Raw genomic sequence first — 19033 nt, forward strand, 5'->3', positions numbered from 1 at the left:
CCTGTCACTCATTCACATACGCGCTTTCCTTTTTCTCACACAATCACTCTTGAACTTTCTTTATTCTCAGTACTGATCAATATACATCCACTACGTGCACACCACACTCTAAAGACACTACTCACTACACTGACTCTCAAATTTCCCAGAACTTAAGTACCATAAACACAGAGAGCACTACAGACTCTAAGAGTACCTAACAAGTCTCCCTGAAAAGCCTTTCTGAAAAGATCTCTCCATCCCCTCAGTCCTTCCCTTATATATCACTCCCCCCCCCCCAAGACATTCTAACTCCGCCCACTCAGGCCAACATTCTAAAAACCACAGACTTACAAACTGCAGACATACATTTGGAATTGACTTGTGGGGTGTAACGCCACAACCACCCGCTCCAAAACCTTCGAGACAAAAGGCAACAAAGAGACAGGGAGGTAGTTAGAAAGTGAAAGCATGTCAAGAGATGTTTTTTTAAGAATAGGAGAAACTGTGGCATGCTTATAAACAGAAGTAAATGAACCAAAAGACAAAGAAGTGTTGATAACGTGGAGCAAAGAAGGAAGAATAACAGGGGTAAGATTAATAAAAACACGGGAAGGGATGGGGTGAAGGGAGCAAGTGGAAGGAATTTGAAGAGGACAATATTCTTGAAAGTTCATCCGCTGAAGCTGGAGAGAACTCAGAAAAGGTAGCAGAAGGAACTAACGAAGGGGAGCCGAGATAGAAGAGGGGGCAGAATTAGAATGTTCCATGCGAAGTGTTTGAATTTTAGAGTTGAAGAAGAGAGCAAAGTCAGTGGCAGACAGAGAAGGAGCTAAGGACAGAGAGCAGAGCTTCAAAAGAGAATTAAAGGAAGCAAAGCCTACTCAGGGTTGTGCTCATACTAAAGCTTTTTCCGCATGGTTTCTCCCCAGTGTGACTTCTTTGATGAGAAGTTAGTTGGCTGTTTCTACTGAAACACCTTCCACAGTCTGCACATCAAAAAGGTTGCTCCCTTGTGTGAATTCTTTTATGACAAGCGATGCTTGAGCGCTGACTGAACACTTTCCACAGTCTGCACATTCATATGGTTTCCTCTGTGTGAATTCTTTGATGACAAGTGAGGCTTGTGTTGTGCCTGAAGCGCTTTCCACAGACTGCACATTCGTATTGTTTTTCCCCTGTGTGAATTCTTTGATGAGAAATTAGATGGCTGTTTCTACTGAAGCTGTTTCCACACTCGGCACAGCTATATGGTTTTTCCCCTGTGTGAATTCTTTGATGAGAAGTGAGATTTGTTCTCAAACTAAAGCTCTTTCCACACTGTGCACATTCATGTGGTTTCTCCCCAGTGTGAATAATTTGATGACGAGTGAGGTTTGTGCTTGTATTGAAGCCCTTTCCACAGACTGCACATTCATATCGTTTCTCTCCAGTGTGAATACTTTGATGCCAAGTGAGTTGTATGTTTTGACGGAAGCACTTCCCGCACTCAGCACAGCTATATGGTTTCTCCCCAGTGTGAATTCTTTGATGAGAAGTGAGGTTTGAGCTCCGACTGAAGCGCTTTCCACACTCTGCACAGCTATATCGTGTCTCCCTTGTGTGTTTTCTTTGATGAGAAGTGAGGTTTGAGCTCTGACTGAAGCCCTTTCTACAGACTGCACATTCATATTGTTTTTCTCCTGTGTGAATACTTTGATGCCAAATGAGTTGTATGTTATGTCTGAAGTGCTTTCCACAGTCTGCACATTCATATTTTTCCCTTGTGTGAATTCTTTGATGACGAGTGAGTTGTACGTTCTGACTGAAGTGCTTTCCACAGTCTGAACATCTATATGGTTTCTCCCCTGTGTGAATTCTTTGATGATAAGTGAGACTTGACCGCTGACTGAAGCTCTTTCCACACTCTGCACAGCTATATGGTTTCTCCCCTGTGTGAATTCTTTGATGAGAAGTAAGGTTTGAGTGCCAACTGAAGCGCTTTCCACAGTCTGCACATTCATATGGTTTCTCTCCTGTGTGAATTCTTTGATGATCAGTGAGGTGCGTGGTTCTAGTGAAGCTCTTTCCACACTCCAAGCATTTTAATGCGTTGTCGTCTGTGCGAGTTTTACAATGGCTTTTAAGGCTTGATTGAGAATCAAAGCTTGTCCGACATACAGAGTACAGATTTATTTCCATTCGTTCACCTACGTTTTCCTGTGCTGTGGTTTCACTGTACTCATGGCCATGAAAAGCAAAGGATTTATTCCTCATCTGGTGCATTGCTCCTATTTTTATTCTCTCCTGGTCCATCTGTTTACATCTGTCGATTTCTGGTGGCTCCTCACGTGGGGTTTCTGCAGTCTCGGCTTCCCATTTATCACCTCCTGCCAATGAAGACAGTGAACTGGTCAGATATAGAGAAGGAACCACAGATCACTGAACAGCTATGATAAAGGGAAGGACTGAAAAGACCTGGATGGGAGGCAGGTGTGCCACGGAACTTGAGTTCAGCTTCCCTTCAGACATAAAGCTCATAGGTTCAGCCATGAGAAGTGGCCACCTCTGCCAATAACACCAAATTAGTTAAGATGGTTAAAACACAAAAGGATTGTTTAGAGCTCGAATGGGATCTCTCCAAGCTGGGAGAGTGGGCATCCAAATGGCGCATGCAGTTCCATGTAAGCAAGTGTAAAGTGACGCACGTTGGTGCAAAAACTCCCATCTTCAAGTATAACCTGATGGGATCTGAGCTTGGGGTGACCGAACAAGAACGAAATCTTTGAGGTTGTGTTGGACAGCTCGACGAAAATGTCAGTCCAGTGTGCGGCAGGTGTAAAGAAGGCAGACTCCATGTTAGGCATTATAAGGAAAGGAATTGAGAATAAAACTGCCAGTATCATACTGCCATTATACAAATCTATGGTGCAACCACACGTAGAATACTGTGTACAGTTCTGGTCAGCACACCTTTAAAAAATGGTATTATAGAGCTGGAAAAAGTGTAGAAAGGGGCAGCTAAGATGATTAAGGGGCTGGAGCATCTCCCCTACGAGGGAAGGTGACAACAGCTGGGGTTGCTTAGGTTGCAAAAAAAAAAAGAGGCTAAAGGAAACACGATAGAGGTGTGGAGAATGTGGATAGAGAGACATTTTCCCCTCTCTCAAAATGCTAGAACCCAGGGTCGTCCCATGAATCTGATTGGTGGGAGATTTGGGACAAATGAAAGGAAGGACTTCTTCACACAGCGCAGAGTTAAATTATGGAATTCACTACCACAAGATGTAGTGATGGCCACAAATCTGGATGGCTTTAAAAGGGGGATGGATCAATTCCTGGAGGCAAAGTCTATCGATGGCTACTAGCCCTGATGGTTGTGTACTATCTCCAGTATCCGAGGCAGTAAGCCTGTGTGCACCAGTGGCTGGGGAACATGGGTGGTGGGGTGCTGTTGCACCATGTCCTGCTTGTTGGTCTCTGGCCGATGGCTGGTTGGCCACTGGGTGAACAAGGTGCTGGGCTAGATGGACCTTCTGTCTGATCCAGCATGGCCCTTCTTAAGCTCTACAGCCTGGAGTCTTTTCTTTCTGAGCAGACATAGGATTGCACTCTTAGTCAATCAAAAGAGATCCATCTTGTTAGATTGGAAGATGAGGCTTTAGCATGAAGAAATATGCAGAACGTGCTAAAATTAGTGTGTCGCATTTGTAAAGAAGGTGTTATTACCAACCAGGGAAAGACGGAGCCTTACCCAGAGAGGCCACGATCCCACAGAGCTCCTCCATGACTTCCCGATGCAGAGCTCTCTGGTCCGGATCCAGCAGCGCCCACTCCTCCTCCGTGAAAGACACAGCCACTTCCTCAAAGGCCACCGGACCCTGAAAGGGAAACATTTCCTCCTCAGAGAGAACTTGAAGATTACAGACAAGCGAAATCCAACACAGCAGGTGAGGAGAATGGGGGTTATTCTCAGCCCCCATCCAGGCTTCGCTCTAAACACACCCCAAAAGATGGGGGGGACCCTAATGAAACCTCCTTGAGGGGCACTCTAAGCCATTCAAGAAGGCAGCTTTGACAGAAGGAAAGAGGAAAGCGATTTGTTCAGTCCCAGGGAGGTGAGCAGAGCCCAGAGACCCCCAGGCCGCCCCTCGCCCTTCTCCCCAGAGATCGTCCCCCTACATCATTTGGTCCTGCTGCATCCGTTCCCTCTTCGTCACCAGAAAGAGAAGATGGGGGACCTACTGCCGGCATCATTCCTTCACCTGTGGAAGACAAAGATGTCAGGAAGCCCAGAGCGTCTGCTTGTCTTGCAGATCAATGGATGCATGTCCAGGCAGAGAAGGGTATGAAAACCTCCACCGTTTATGCTGAAGACCTTTTTATTCTCTCAGTATTTTAACACTTAATTTTAACTTAAATTTAAATTTTACTGTTCTAACTCTCTATTTTAATCTTATATCCAATTTGCTGCGTGGTTTTATCCTGGTTGTGCTTTTGATTCTGTATTTTGTATTTGTGTTTTTAACCTGTTGGTTGTTTTATTATGGTTTTATTTTTTTGTGAACCGCCCAGAGAGCTTTGGCTATTGGGCGGTATAAAAATGTAATAAATAAATAAATAAAATGTTTTTAATTTCACTTGTGTGAAAACACACGTCTCTCCCCATTTGGGTTCTTAACCAGAAACCACAGTACAGCTTTCTACGTATACATCTCTGAACTTTGTGAAAAAGTGAATTTAAGTGTCCCTCCTGCATTCTGCCCCCACCAAAAACAAAAAACACTTAAGAGGATGCCACGGATTTCTTGCATACCATACAGAGGGAAACCAATTCAAAATATTGACCTATACCTGGTGGGATGCCACCTTCACCAGCTTCCTGCATGATCCTCCTTTGCCCTGGACTCTCTTTGGTGCTGGATGGAGCCTTTTCTGCCTCAGGGAAATCACTGCTCAATTCTGCAAATAGGCCCTGCACCTGAAACTGCAATGAGGATGATCAAAGACATGTCATAGGACGAAGGATTAGAAAAGGAAAGACACTAGAGGCAAAGGCCTTGAACAGTTATGGGAATAGTTTTGTATATTCTTCCTCCCATTCTCCACCCGTGGGAATTATGAAGAAGAAATGCTCTCACCTGCTCCTTTTCCTGTTTTACGGCCTCTGCCTGGCTCAACAGGAAGCCCTCCGCCAGGGCCACCGCCTGGGAACTGGTCTCTACTCCACATTCCCTCACCCACTTTCCTATCTCCGAGGGCAGGATAGCCAGGAACTGCTCCAGGATCACCAGGTCCAGCATCTGGGTTTTCGTGTTCCTCTCTGGTTTCAGCCACTGACGGCAGAGATCGTGGAGTCGGCTGCAAGCCTCCCGTGGACCCTCAGCCTCCTGGTAGCAGAATTGCCGGAAATGCTGGCTCTGTCCATCTGGGCAGGGCATCTCTTCTCCCAGGATTCTCTGCACCGTTCTTTCCCAGAATTCCCCACTGCTCCCATTTGTGGTGGTGGCAGACCCTCTTCGTGCTTTGGGGCCAGCTGAGCCTTTCTTGTCCATCTCGGATCTGTGCTCCAAGGAAGCCTCCGACGGGGCTGAAGGAACTCCTCCTTCTTCCGGCACTTCCTGTTTCAAGGCCAAAAGTGCCATAATTGGAGAGGCTACCAAGTCCTGCAAAGCCAAGACATGGTTCTGAAAGTTAAATGATTACACTGTCAGGCTACGGAGATTTCTTTTCTAGGGATGACTTCAGCTAGCAACCAGAAGAAAAGCTTGGTGAACATCTCCCAGAAGGAAAGGCTGGTGAACACCAAGGCCCAAAGAGACACCAGAGACTGTGGGGAGGGCTGGAGACGCAGCATTCCACCAATTTGCCTGTCTTTAACCATCCTTCCACTTCCACACAAACTCCCTCACTCAGCCTTCCTCTGAGCCTCCACCCCTTCTTCACCCGCTCCTTCCTCAGTTGTCCACCATCTCCTTGTCCCCTTCTGCTGCCGCTTCCATATTTTCCTCAAGTCTTACATCCATGGAGAACCAGATTCCAGGTTTCCGGTGGTTCCTTGGACTAAGGTGGCAAACTCTGGGCGCCGGGCATTTTCCCATCTCGTGCCACGATTGTGGAACTCTCTCCCACTACACCTTCGCACGGAACCAGAGTTGGACAAATTTAGACGAGGCCCAAAAACTATTTGTTCGACCCAAAGCCGTAGGTGTACGGAGCAAGGAACAGTCAGTTTGTTTCCAGTTTTTAAATGTTTGGTGGATTTAATTGATTGGGTGTGAATTACTTTAAATTTTTGTTAGCAGTTTATCTAATGTGTATTGACAGGTTTTTGTTTATATTGTTTTGTATGTTTCGGTTAATTGGAATGCTCTCTGATATAGAGCACAATATAAATTTGAATTATCATTTTTATTTCTCGCTCATGGCGGCTTTTCTAGACCGTTATGATGGGCTTTGCCAGGTCTTTTACTGATTCAGGAATTTCCTGACAATTGAGCATGTTTTTAGTACGAGTGCTTTCTGGATATTATTTTATTTATTTATTTATTAAACTTATATACCGCCCTATAGCAGAAGCTCTCTGGGCGGTTTACAAAAGTTAAAAACCATGAACATTCAAAAAGTATACAAAATTTAAAGCCATCAGAAAATAAAAACAACAGTATCCATTCAAACAACAACAACCATTGATGGGGATGTATTTTGGTATGGTAAAAAAGTATGTCAAGGGGCATACAGCTACAAGTTACATTCAGGGAACTGTGTTTAACAGACAAAGTTATTTCCACCAGCAACGTTGTGTCCAACAAAATAGGTGGTTGTTGTTGTTGTTATTATTATTATTATTATTATTATTATTATTATTATTATTATTATTAATTACATTTTTGTACCGCCTAATAGCCAAAGCTCTCTGGGCGATTCACAAAAATTAAAACCATAATAAAACAACCCACAGGTTAAAAACACAAATACAAAATACAGTATAAAAAGCACAACCAGGATAAAACCACGCAGCAAAATTAAAATACAGAGTTAGAACAGTAAAATTTAAACTAAAGTTATAATTAAGTGTTAAAATACTGAGAGAATAAAAAGGTCTTCAGCTGGCGATGAAACGAGTACAGTGTAGGCGCCAGACGGACCTCTCTGGGGAGCCACAGCGGAGAAAGCCCTCCTCCTAGTAGCCACCTGCCTCACTTCCTTTGGCAGGGGCTCACGGAGAAAAGCCCCTGTAGATGATCAAACTCACAAATTAAACAACATAGCTTGTTGCAATAATCTATTTTGTTGGACACAATGTTGCCGGTGGAAATAACTTTATCCATTAGGCACAATTCCCTGAATGTAACTGTTGAATACCCTGAATGTAACTGTTTATGAAGGATGACGATATTATTTGGAGCTTTCGACTTGTTTAAAATTTAAAATTGTTAATAAACTACATTCAGTTATCTTATATTCTTGACAAGCAAATCATTACACCCAGCTGTATGCCCCTTGGCATTCTATTATTATTATTATTATTATTATTATTATTATTATTATTATTAATTTATATAGCACCATCAATGTACATGGTGCTGTACAGAGTAAAACAGTAAATAGCAAGACTCTGCCGCATAGGCTTACAATCTAATAAAATCATAGTAAAACAATAAGGAGGGGAAGAGAATGCAAACAGGCACAGGGTAGGGTAAGCAGGCACAGGGTAGGGTAAAACTAACAGTATAAAGTCTGCACAACTTTTTTACTGTTATTATCAATTGCAGCCTTCTGTTTGTTGGTTTTGGATTTTGGTACGGACAGTTTCTGAAGGTTTTCTGTATAGTTTTTTTGATGTGATGTTGTTGCTGTTATCAGTATTGTGCCATGGTTAGGACTCAGGCTCTGGAGTTCTAAGTTCTATTCCCTTCTAGGCCATGAGGCTCACTGGTGACTTTGGGGCAGCGTAACCTACCCCACAGGGTTGTTGTGAGGATCAGAACATAGAATCATAGAATAGCAGAGTTGGAAGGGGCCTACAAGGCCATCAAGTCCAACCCCCTGCTCAAGGCAGGAATCCACCCTAAAGCATCCCTGACAGGTGGTTGTCCAGCTGCCTCTTAAAGGCCTCCAGTGTGGGAGAGCCCACCACCTCCCTAGGTAACTGATTCCATTGTCGTACTGCTCTAACAGTCAGGAAGTTTTTCCTAATGTCCAGCTGGAATTGGGCTTCCTTTAACTTGAGCCTGTTATTCTGTGTCCTGCACTCTGGGAGGATCGAGAAGAGATCCTGGCCCTTCTCTGTGGGACAACCTTTTAAGTATTTGAAGAGTGCTATCATGTCTCCCCTCAATCTTCTCTTCTCCAGGCTAAACATGCCCAGTCCTTTCAGTCTCTCTTCATAGGGCTTCATTTCCAGACCCCTGATCATCCTGGTTGAACAGGAGGAGCACCAGGTGAGCTTTTCAAATGGAAAACACACACACATACGCAGTACTTACATGTAATAATAAATAAATAAATTACACTCAGTTACCTTTAAACTTGTTTACGTTAGGGATCTCAATTAAGGGAATAGGAGTGTGTTCATTATTTGACTTGTGGAAACATCTCTTGAATTTAAATATGCATCAAATACTTAAAAGGTTGTCACACAGAGGAGGGCCAGGATCTCTTCTCGATCCTCCCAGAGTGCAGGACACGGAATAATGGGCTCAAGTTAGAGGAAGCCAGATTCCGGCTGGACATCAGGAAAAACTTCCTGACTGTTAGAGCAGTACAACAATGGAACCAGTGACCTAGGGAGGTTGTGGGCTCTCCCACACTAGAGGCCTTCAAGAGGCAGCTGGACAACCATCTGTCAGGGTTGCTTTAGGGTGGATTCCTGCATTGAGCAGGGGGTTGGACTCGATGGCCTTGTAGGCCCCTTCCAACTCTGCTATTCTATGATTCTATGATCAGTCCTAGATTTTCTGGGGCAACGTTGCCTTTTCTACAATTCAGAAATCAGTTTAATGGCTGAATGTGTAAGAGCATGCCACGTGCCTCCGCCGGCTCTGTTTCTCTCGCAGAGCAGAGCTGCAAACCCCACCTCGGGCCGCCTCCTAGGGATCCTTCCCCCTCTGCAGCCCTGGGACTCTTCCCCCACCCAGATGTACAAGGGGGGCAGTTTGCAAGAAACCTACCTGATCCCCGAAGGGAGACCGCGATGCACCTGCGCTGCTTGGAGAGACTTCACTTTCCTCCTTGGGGGGGAGGAGGGGGAGGAGCCAGCACAGGAAGGGATTTCGGGGAGGAGGGGCGTTTGCTATGGGGGGAACCACGCCCCCTCCAACCCCGCTCCCTCAATTCCTTTCCTATCTAGGAATCGAGTTCAGTTCCTTTAACCCTTAGAAAGCCAAGCGAGCATCAGTGGGCACCGCCACCCCACCCCCTCACACCCAATTTCGTTCTAGGTTATTGTCCTGTGCTGTCTATTGCTTTGCATGATATTGTATATTTCATCCTTTTAAATAATTTTATTTTTATAACTGTCTGTATGCACTCATAACCGTTTGTAATCCATCTTTAGTTATTGGGTGGATTAGAAATGTAACAAATATGTAAGCAAGTGTTAAAGCGATGCGTGTGGGGGCAAAACACCCGACCTGATTGATTGATTACTTTTCTATACTGCCCAATAGCCAAAGCTTTCTGTGAGGTTCATGGTAATAACATAATAAAATATATTGACGTTTGTTCTCAATGGGAAGGAAATAAACGATACCAGATTCACGGTGCCAGTTTCCCCATTATTCCAGGAACGTCCCTGCGAACTGGGTAGATAGATTTTGTTTCTTATGGATCACTCACTCACACTCACACACCGCTTGCCCCAGAACGTCTTTTTGCCGCCCCTTCCCATTTTGAAGGCCCAGAGTCATAAGAAGGGCCCTGCTGGATCAGACCAAGGGTCCATCTAGTTCAGCACTCTGCTTACACAGTGTCCAACCAGCCATCGGCCAGGGACCAACAAGGCAGGACATGGTGCAACAGCACCCTCCCACCCATGTTCCCCAGCAACTGGTGCACACAGGCTTACTGCTTCAATATTGGAGACAGCACACAACCATCAGGGCTAGTAGCCATGGATAGGAGTGATAGACTAGATGGACTCTTGGTCTTATCCAGCCGGGCCTTTCTTATGTCTTCTTGTAAGTCTCCCCAAAACCCTCACGGAGGTCACTCAACCCATCCAGATCAAGTGAGCCATCTTTAGTTTGAAGTGTAGCATCATCATTTTAATCCTTTTAGAACCTGATTAACAGCTTCAGCACAGCAAAAGATTCAAACAACTTCCACAAACTTCTCCCCTCCCCTTCCACTTCCATATGTCCTAAATAGCTGCTGACCTCAGTATTATTATTATTATTTATTTATTTATTTATTTATATAGCACCATCAGTGTACATGGTGCTGTACAGAGTAAAACAATAAAATAGCAAAACCCTGCCGCATAGGCTTACATTCTAATAAAATCATAATAAAACAAGAAGGGGAAGAGAATGCACCAAACAGGCACAGGGCAGAGTAAAACTAACAGTATAAAAGTAAGATCAAAATCAAGTTTTAAAAGCTTTAGAAAAAAGAAACGTTTTTAGCTGAGCTTTAAAAACTGCGATTGAACTTGTAGTTCGCAAATGTTCTGGAAGAGCGTTCCAGGTGAAAGGGGCAGCGGAGGAAAATGGACGAAGCCGAGCAAGGGAAGTAGAGACCCTTGGGCAGGTGAGAAACATGGCATCAGAGGAGCGAAGAGCACCAGCGGGGCAATAGTGTGAGATGAGAGAGGAAAGATAGGAAGGAGCTAGACTGTGAAAAGCTTTGTAGGTCAACAGGAGAAGTTTATATTGGATTCTGAAGTGAATTGGAAGCCAATGAAGAGATTTCAGAAGTGGAGTAACATGGTCAAAGCGGCGAGCCAAGAGGATGATCTTAGCAGCAGAGTGGTGAACAGAAACCAACGGATTGATGTGAGAAGAACAAAGGCCAGTTTCCAACAGGTTCCCAAGATGCCTGCATACATTTTGGGCAATTTCGAAGGAGACATATACCATCTGTAAATCATCTTATAAAAAAATTCTTTAAGACTAGAACTTAATGTAAATTTTAGGCCTTTCAACCACATATTCCACTGGTATATTGCATCAAAGTCTTGGCCCCACTTTATCATACAATCCTTTACTTCTTCTTCCTCTATCCCAAACATCAACAAAGGTTTGTATATTTTTATTATTATTATTATTATTTATTTATTTATTTATTTATATAGCACCATCAATGTACATGGTGCTGTACAGAGTATTTTTGCAATCATGCCCATTATTTGTACACAATGTCCTTTCAAATTCACGTTGTTTGTTCAAAACCACAAGTTTTCTTATCTAATTTAAACCTTTCCAAAATTTGTAAATATGAAAACCATTGACATATATAACCTTCTTTCATCACCCTTCTCTTGATTTTAATTTGTATTCACCTTGTATCAATGCTAATATATCCCAGTATGTCAACCAATTATACATACTTGTCATTTCTCTTCTATGGTGAGCCTCCTGTGCTGATAGCCACAAAGGTATTTTCTGACAGAGCCTAGGTTTGTATTTATTCCATATTCTCAAAATAGCACGTTGCACATAGTGATTATTAAATTCTACATTAACCTTAGCTTTATCATACCACAAGTATCCATGCCACCCATATCTCAATTCATGCCCTTCTAATTCCACTAATCTTCTATTTTTCAACAACATCCACTCTTTCATCCATACCAAACAATAGGCAGAAAAATATAATTTTAAGTCTGGTAAACCCAGATTTCCTCTTTCCTTTGCATCCTGTAGTATTTTATATTTAACTCTTGGGTTTTTTTTGCTTGCCGTATGAATCTAGATATATCTTTCTGCCATTGCTTGAATGGTAACTCCGATGTCACAGTAAGTATTGGCTGAAACAAAAACAACATTCTTGGTAAAATATTAATCTTAATTGTAGCAATTCTCCCCAGAAGTGACAGTTGAACCGTATCTCATCTTACAAAGTCTTTTTTAATTTCATTCCACACCTTAGCATAGTTATTATGAAACAACATACAATTCATATTTGTCAGGGTAATACCCAAATATTTTACCTTATTTTCTATCTTAAAACCTGTTTTTTTCTGTCAACTTTATTTGCTCTTGGGATTTCATATTTTTTGTTAACATTTTTTACTTCTGTTTATTCACCCTAAAACCTGCTACTGCACCGAATTCCTTCAATTTATTCCTCAAAACTCCTTACTTCTCAGCAAACCACGAGCGAGATGCATTTCTCAAGGGGAAATGCAGTAAAACTCAGGGGCAGTGGGGAGGCTGTTGAACCTCTTTGAATTCAAGGGTGGAATTGGTTGATCTTAGAGGCCCGGTCTAATCAGATTAGCTGGATATCTTTATCCCCGGTTGTTTTTATTACACTGTTGCTCATAGGACGTTTTTGAGATTGTATGTGTGTATGTTGAATGTCAGATGTTAAACCAATGGGCCAACTTCGAATAAATCAGTTTTTAAAAAACATTTTAAAAACACATAATGAAGGGAGCGAAGTTAAGTTTTCATGGGAGGCAGTTCAACAGTGTTGGAGCCCCCACCAAGGAGCCCCCGCCCTGGTTCAACCAACTTGATGGATATTGCTGGAGGGCCCATGAGAAGGATTTCAATCTTAAGGGCTGGGAAGGCTTCTACAGGTGAAGTCAGTTAAGAACGTATGAAAAGCCCTGCTGGATCAGACCAAGGGTCCATCTAGTCCAGCACTCTGTTCACACAGTGGCCAAGCAGCCATTGGCCAGGGATGAACAAGCAGGACATGGTGCAACAGCACCCTCCCACCCATGTTCCCCACTAACTGGTTCTTCAAATTCATTTCCCCAAGTACATTCTCTGATGTGAAAGATGAATTGGATGATGTCGTCATCTCATTCCATACTCCAAGCTTTTCTAAGGGTTCTCCCCCATGTCAGTTATTGGGTGAGAAGTGAGATTGATCTTCTGACTGAAACTCCTTCAACATGAGAGGCAAGTCCGTGGTTTATTCCATTAGAATTCTTTCATGACAAATCAGGCTGATAGTTATATAGAAATTTGTACACTCCAAGCATCGCTTTCCCAGAGGCTTGTGTTCCCACTGAAGGTTATTCCACACTTGAAGCATTTATATGGCTTCTCCCCTGAGTTTTTTTTTTAAATGTCTATTGATGTTTCTGTTCAAACTGAAACTCTTTCCACACACTGCATGTTTCTCCCCTGTGTGAATACTTTGATGAGAAGTGAGGTATGGTCTCACATGGAAGCTCTTTCCCCATTAGTACATTTATATGGTTTTCCCCTTGTGTGAATTCTTTGGTGTGATGTAAGATTTGATCTCTACTTGAAGCTCTTCCCCCACTCTTCATCTACAGGGGCTCTTCTCTGTGAGCCCCTGCCAAAGGAAGTGAGGCAGGTGGCTACTAGGAGGAGGGCTTTCTCCGCTGTGGCACCCTGGTTGTGGAATGAACTCCCCAGAGAGGTCCGCCTGGCGCCTACACTGTACTCCTTTTGTCGCCAGCTGAAGGCCTTTTTATTCTCTCAGTATTTTAACACTTAATTTTAACTTAAATTAAAATTTTACTGTTTTAACTCTGTATTTTAATTTTATATCAATTTTGCTGCATGGTTTTTATCCTGGTTGTGCTTTTTATACTGTATTTTGTATTAGTGCTTTTAACCTGTTGGTTGTTTTATTATGGTTTTAATTTTTGTGAACCGCCCAGAGAGCTTTGGCTATTGGGCGGTATAAAAATGTAATAAATAAATAAATAAATATTTAAATGGTTTCTGTGAGTTCTTCGATGTCTACTCAGGTTTGTGCTCACACTAAAGCTTTTTCCGCATGGCCTGTATGAATTTTTTGATGAGAAGTTAGGTGGCTGTTTCTATTAAAACGCTTTCCACAGTCTGCACATTCATATGGTTTTTCCCCTGTGTGGATTCTTTGATGATAAGTAAAGCTTGAGCTCCGACTGAAGCTCTTTCCACACTCTGTACAGCTATATGGTTTCTCCCCTGTGTGACTTCTTTCATGACGAGTGAGGCTTGAGCTCTGACTGAAGCGCTTTCCACAGTCTGCACATTCATATGGTTTACCCCCCGTGTGAACTCTTTGATGACAAGTGAGGTATATGTTCTTCCGGAAGCGCTTTCCACAGTCCGCACATTCATATGGTTTTTCCCCTGTGTGGATTCTTTGATGACAAGTGAGGCTGGAGCTCTGGCTGAAGCTCATTCCACACTCTGCACAGCTATATGGTTTTTCCCCTGCGTGAATTCTTTGATGTGAAGTGAAGCTTGTTTTCACACTAAAGCTCTTTCCACACTCTGCACATTCATGTGGTTTCTCCCCTGTGTGAATTCTTTGATGACGAGTGAGGCTTGAGATCCGACTGAAGCGCTTCCCACAGTCTGCACAGCTATATGGTTTCTCCCCTGTGTGAATTCTTTGATGACGAGTGAGGCTTGAGCTCTGGCTGAAGCACTTTCCACACTCTGCACAGCTATATGGTTTCTCCCCAGTATGAATTCTTTGATGATAAGTGAAGTGTGTGCTTGTATTGAAGCCCTTTCCACAGACTGCACATTTGTATTGTTTCTCTCCTGTGTGAACACTTTGATGTGAAGTGAGTTGTATGTTATGACTGAAGCGCTTTCCACAGTCTGCACATTCATATGGTTTTTCCCCTGTGTGAATTCTTTGATGAGAACTGAGATTGCTGCTTTTATTGAAGCTCTTTCCACACTCTGCACAGCTATATGGTTTCCCCCTTGGGTGAATTCTTTGACGAGAAGTGAGGCTTGTACTCACACTACAGCTCTTTCCACACTCTACACCTGTGTGAATTCTTTGATGATCAGTGAGGTGTGTGCTTCTAGTGAAGCTCTTTCCACACTCCAAGCATTTTAACGAGTTGTCATCTGTGCGAGTTTTACAATGTCTTTTAAGACTTGATTGAGAATCAAAGCTTGTCCTACACACAGAATACGGATTTATTTCCATTCGTTCATCTAAGTTTTCCTGTGCTGTGGTTTCACTGTACTTATGGCCATGAAAAGCAGAGGATTTATTCCTCATCTTGTGCGTTGCTCTTGTTTTTATTCTTTCCTGGTCCATTTGTTTACATCCATCAATTTCTGGTGGCTCCTCACGTGGGTTTTCTGCAGTCTTGGCTTCCCATTTATCACCTCCTGCAATGAAGACAGTGAACTGGTCAGACATACAAAAGGAACCGCAAATCACTGAACAGCTATGATAAAGGGAAGGACTGAAAAGACCTGGATGGGAGGCAGGTGTGCCACGGAACTTGAGTTCAACTTCCCTTCAGACATAAAGCTCATAGGTTCAGCCATGAGAAGTGGCCACCTCTGCCAATAACACCAAAAATTAGTTAAGGTGGTTAAAACAAAATGATTGTTTAGAGCTCCAAAGGGATCTCTCTAAGCTGGGAGTGTGGGCATCCAAATGGCAGATGCAGTTCCATGTAAGCAAGGATAAAGTGATGCATGTTGGGGCAAAAAAACCCAACTTCAAGTATAACCTGATGGGATCTGAGGTTGCAGTAACCGAACAAGAACGAGATCTTGGGGTTGTGTTGGACAGCTCCATAAAAATGTCAGTCCAGTGTGCAGCAGGTTTAAAGAAAGTAGACTCCATGTTAGGCACTATAAGACAAGGAACTGAGAATAAAATTGCCAGTATCATACTGCCTTTGTACAAATCTATGATATGACCACACTTGGAATACTGTATACAGTTCTGGTCACCATACCTAAAAAAAAAAAGGTATTATAGAGCTGGAAAAAGTGCAGAACAGGGCGACTAAAACAATTAAGTGGCTGGAGCATCTCCTCTATGAGGGAAGGTTACAACAGCTGGGATTTTTTAGCTTGCAAAAAAAGAGGCTAAGGGAAAACATGATAGAGGAGTGGAGAGGGAGACATTTCCCCCCTCTCTCAAAATGCTAGAACCCAAAGGGGTCATCCCATGAAGCTGATTGGTGGGAGATTCGAGACAAATGAAAGGAAGGACTTCTTCACACAGCGCAGAGTTAAATTATGGCATTCATTACCACAAGATGTAGTGATGGCCACCAATCTGGATGGCTTTAAAAGGGGGTTGGATAAATTCCTTGAGGCAAAGGCTATCGATGGCTACTAGCCCTGATGGTTATGTGCTATCTCCAGTATTCGAGGCAATAAGCCTGTGTGCACCAGTTGCTGGGGAACATGGGCGGGAGGGTGCTGTTGTCTTTTCTTTCTAAGCAGACATAGGATTGCACCCTTAGTCAATAAAAAAAATAAATCCGTCTCATTAGATTAGAAGATGGGGCTTTCGCATGAGGAAATATCTAGAACATGCTAAAATTAGTGTGTTGCATTTGTTAAGAAGATATTATTACCAACCAGGGAAAGATGGAGCCTTATGCAGAAAGGCCACGATCCCATAGATCTCCTCCATGACTTCCCAATGCAGAGCTCTCTGGTCCGGATCCAGCAGCGCCCACTCCTCCTCCGTGAAAGACACAGCCACCTCCTCAAAGGCCACCAGACCCTGAAAGGGAAACATTTCCTTCTCAGAGAGAACTTGAAGATTACAGACAAGCGAAATCCAAAACAGCAGGTGAGCGGAATGGGGATTATTCTCAGCCACTATCCAGGCTCCGTTCTAAACACACACCCCAAAATGGGGGGGGACCCTAATGAAACCTCCTTGAGGGGCACTCTAAGCCATTCAACTAGGCAGCTTTGACAGAAGCAAAGAGGAAAGCGATTTGTTCAGTCCCAGGGAGGTGAGCATAGCCCAGAGACCCCCAGGCCGCCCCTAGTCCTTCTCCCCAGAGATCGTCCCCCTACCTCATTTGGTCCCGCTGCATCCATTCCCCCTTCGCCACAAGAAAGAGAAGATGGGGGACCTACTGCCGGCATCATTCCTTCACCTGTGGAAGATAAAGATGTCAGGAAGCCCAGAGCGTCTGCTTGTCTTGCAGATCAATGGATGCATGTCCAGGCAAAACCTCCACCGTTTATGCTCATGTTTTTAATTTCATTTGTGTGAAAACACACGTGTCTCCCCATTTAAGTTCTTAACCAGAAATCACAGTACAGTTTCCCACATATAATCATAGAATCATAGAATAGCAGAGTTGGAAGGGGCCTACAAGGCCATCGAGTCCAACCCCCTGCTCAATGCAGGAATCCACCCTAAAGCATCCCTGACAGATGGTTATCCAGCTGCCTCTTGAAGGCCTCTAGTGTCTTCACATGCTGAAAATAAACACATTTCTGAACTGTAAGAAAGGTTTCATTCAAGTGTCACTCCCCCAACACCCCCTCAACCACCAAAAACATTTGGTCAGCTAGAAATTAACTCTTTATTTGCCAACTTTTATGCACAGCTCTTTAACACAATTTCCCCAAGAGTAGAACTTATAGAAAAATATTTGAAAAGAAGTGGAATTACCCCAGCTAACAGAAATCAACAAAGAATGCTGAATGGAGATATACAGTTAGAGGATGTTGAGCAAGCTATTAAACATCTGAAACATAATAAAGCCCCCGGTCCAGATGGATTTGGAAATTCTTTTTACAACAAAATTAAGGAAATATTGACTCCTAAACTTGCTCAGCTTTTCTTTAAGATTTGGCATGGTGAGGACCCACCAGATACTCGGAAAACATCCAGGATAATAGTAATATCAAAACCTGGAAAAGATAACACAAAGGTAGGGTCCTATCATCCAATTACATTACTCAATCAGGATCAAAAACTTTTTTCATCTATTTTAGTACAACGATTAAATAAGGTGGTAGGTAACCTCATTCATACCGATCAGACTGGATTTATTCCCCAAAGACACATAGCGGACCCGATACGATGGGTCTTAAATATTTTGAAATGTAATAAATAATAATAACGATGCTAATACTGCTACGGTACAAACTAACAATATAGATTCTCTTCTTATTGGTTTGGAATTGGGAATGAAGCAAGGCTGCCCCCCCTTGTTACCTTTGCTCTTCACCCTGTTTTGAACCACTGGCCAATATAAAGGTCACCTTCCGGGTATTGTTGGATAATAATAATCTGGCTTCCTATAACTGCAGCCCTTTATTCCATGTCCTGTAGTATGTATTTTATGCTTGTTGTTCTTCCCCACCTCAATCAAAATGGAAAGGCGGGTAAGAATTTTTTAAAATTATTATTATTATTATTATTATTATTATTATTAAAAAATTCTTACCCGCCTCTCCATTTTGATTGAGGTGGGGAAGAACAGCAAGTATAAAATACATAATACAGGACATGGAATAAAGGGCTGCAGTTATAGGAAGCCAGATTCTGGCTGGACATCAGGAAAAACTTCCTGACTGTTAGAGCAGTACGACAATGGAACCAGTTACCTAGGGAGGTTGTGGGCTCTCCCACACTAGAGGCCTTCAAGAGGCAGCTGGACAACCATCTGTCAGGGATGGTTTAGGGTGGATTCCTGCATTGAGCAGGGGGTTGGACTCGATGGCCTTATAGGCCCCTTCCAACTCTACTATTCTATGATTCTACGATTCTAAAACACTGATTAAAACATAGTATACGTTTTTAAAACTTCCTAAAAAAAATCCTAAAAACATTATAAAATTCTACTTGATAGGCCTACTGAAAGAGATCAGTCTTCATAGCTTTCTTAAATGCTAAAAGACTGTTAAGTTGATGAATTTCCTCCAGCAGACCATTCCACAGTCTGGGAGCAGCAGAAGAGAAGGTCCTCTGGGTAATACTTGTCAGCCTAACTTTGACTGACTGAAGTAGATTCTTCCCAGAGGACCTGAGTGTGCGGGGCAGATTGTATGGGAGAAGGCGATCCCGCAGGTAGCCTGGACCCAAACCATGTAGGGCTTTAAAAGTGATAACCAACACTTTATACTTTGCCCGGAAACTAACTGGCAGCCAGTGAAGAGATTTTAAAGCTGGATATTTATTTATTTTATTT

General features: G+C 43.0%; 3 protein-coding genes across 3 annotated transcripts in view; all 3 read right to left on the minus strand.

Moving 5' to 3' along the window:
• LOC134396341 (zinc finger protein 883-like) overlaps nucleotides 1–16979 on the minus strand; it is a 34737-nt gene extending 17758 nt beyond the window's left edge. Inside the window, exon 1 of the mRNA XM_063122807.1 lies at nucleotides 16902–16979. Coding sequence (XP_062978877.1) covers nucleotides 16902–16976 — 75 coding nt within the window. The 5' untranslated portion in view covers nucleotides 16977–16979. The remainder of the gene's footprint in view (nucleotides 1–16901) is intronic.
• Nucleotides 355–9178, minus strand: LOC134396343 (zinc finger protein 883-like). Its single transcript, XM_063122810.1, has 6 exons — nucleotides 9132–9178; nucleotides 5100–5624; nucleotides 4813–4939; nucleotides 4141–4223; nucleotides 3713–3839; nucleotides 355–2348 (listed from the first exon to the last, which is right to left on the minus strand). Exons 2-6 carry the CDS (start codon nucleotides 5601–5603, stop codon nucleotides 1060–1062), a joined length of 2130 nt encoding a protein of 709 aa, XP_062978880.1. The 5' UTR covers nucleotides 5604–5624; nucleotides 9132–9178; the 3' UTR covers nucleotides 355–1059.
• LOC134396975 (zinc finger protein OZF-like) lies at nucleotides 13823–16506 on the minus strand. Its single transcript, XM_063123590.1, has 3 exons — nucleotides 16452–16506; nucleotides 15171–15236; nucleotides 13823–14966 (listed from the first exon to the last, which is right to left on the minus strand). Exons 1-3 carry the CDS (start codon nucleotides 16504–16506, stop codon nucleotides 13867–13869), a joined length of 1221 nt encoding a protein of 406 aa, XP_062979660.1. The 3' UTR covers nucleotides 13823–13866.
• Nucleotides 16980–19033: the final 2054 nt, after the last annotated feature.

Source organism: Elgaria multicarinata, chromosome 3 (assembly GCF_023053635.1).
Source record: "Elgaria multicarinata webbii isolate HBS135686 ecotype San Diego chromosome 3, rElgMul1.1.pri, whole genome shotgun sequence".
Taxonomy (NCBI): domain Eukaryota; kingdom Metazoa; phylum Chordata; class Lepidosauria; order Squamata; family Anguidae; genus Elgaria; species Elgaria multicarinata.

What these genes read in the sequence shown, in the direction of transcription:
- LOC134396343 (XM_063122810.1), bottom strand. Translation starts at nt 5,603, where the DNA reads ATGGCACTTTTGGCCTTGAAACAGGAAGTGCCGGAAGAAGGAGGAGTT. An exon ending in TAAAACAGGAAAAGGAGCAG is followed by an intron (nt 4,940 to 5,099) that starts GTGAGAGCATTT and finishes TTGCAGTTTCAG; the next exon opens with GTGCAGGGCCTATTTGCAGA. An exon ending in TGAAGGTGGCATCCCACCAG is followed by an intron (nt 4,224 to 4,812) that starts GTATAGGTCAAT and finishes TGTCTTCCACAG; the next exon opens with GTGAAGGAATGATGCCGGCA.
- LOC134396975 (XM_063123590.1), bottom strand. Translation starts at nt 16,506, where the DNA reads ATGGAGGAGATCTATGGGATCGTGGCCTTTCTGCATAAGGCTCCATCT. An exon ending in TAAGGCTCCATCTTTCCCTG is followed by an intron (nt 15,237 to 16,451) that starts GTTGGTAATAAT and finishes TCTTCATTGCAG; the next exon opens with GAGGTGATAAATGGGAAGCC. An exon ending in GCCACCAGAAATTGATGGAT is followed by an intron (nt 14,967 to 15,170) that starts GTAAACAAATGG and finishes AAACTCGCACAG; the next exon opens with ATGACAACTCGTTAAAATGC.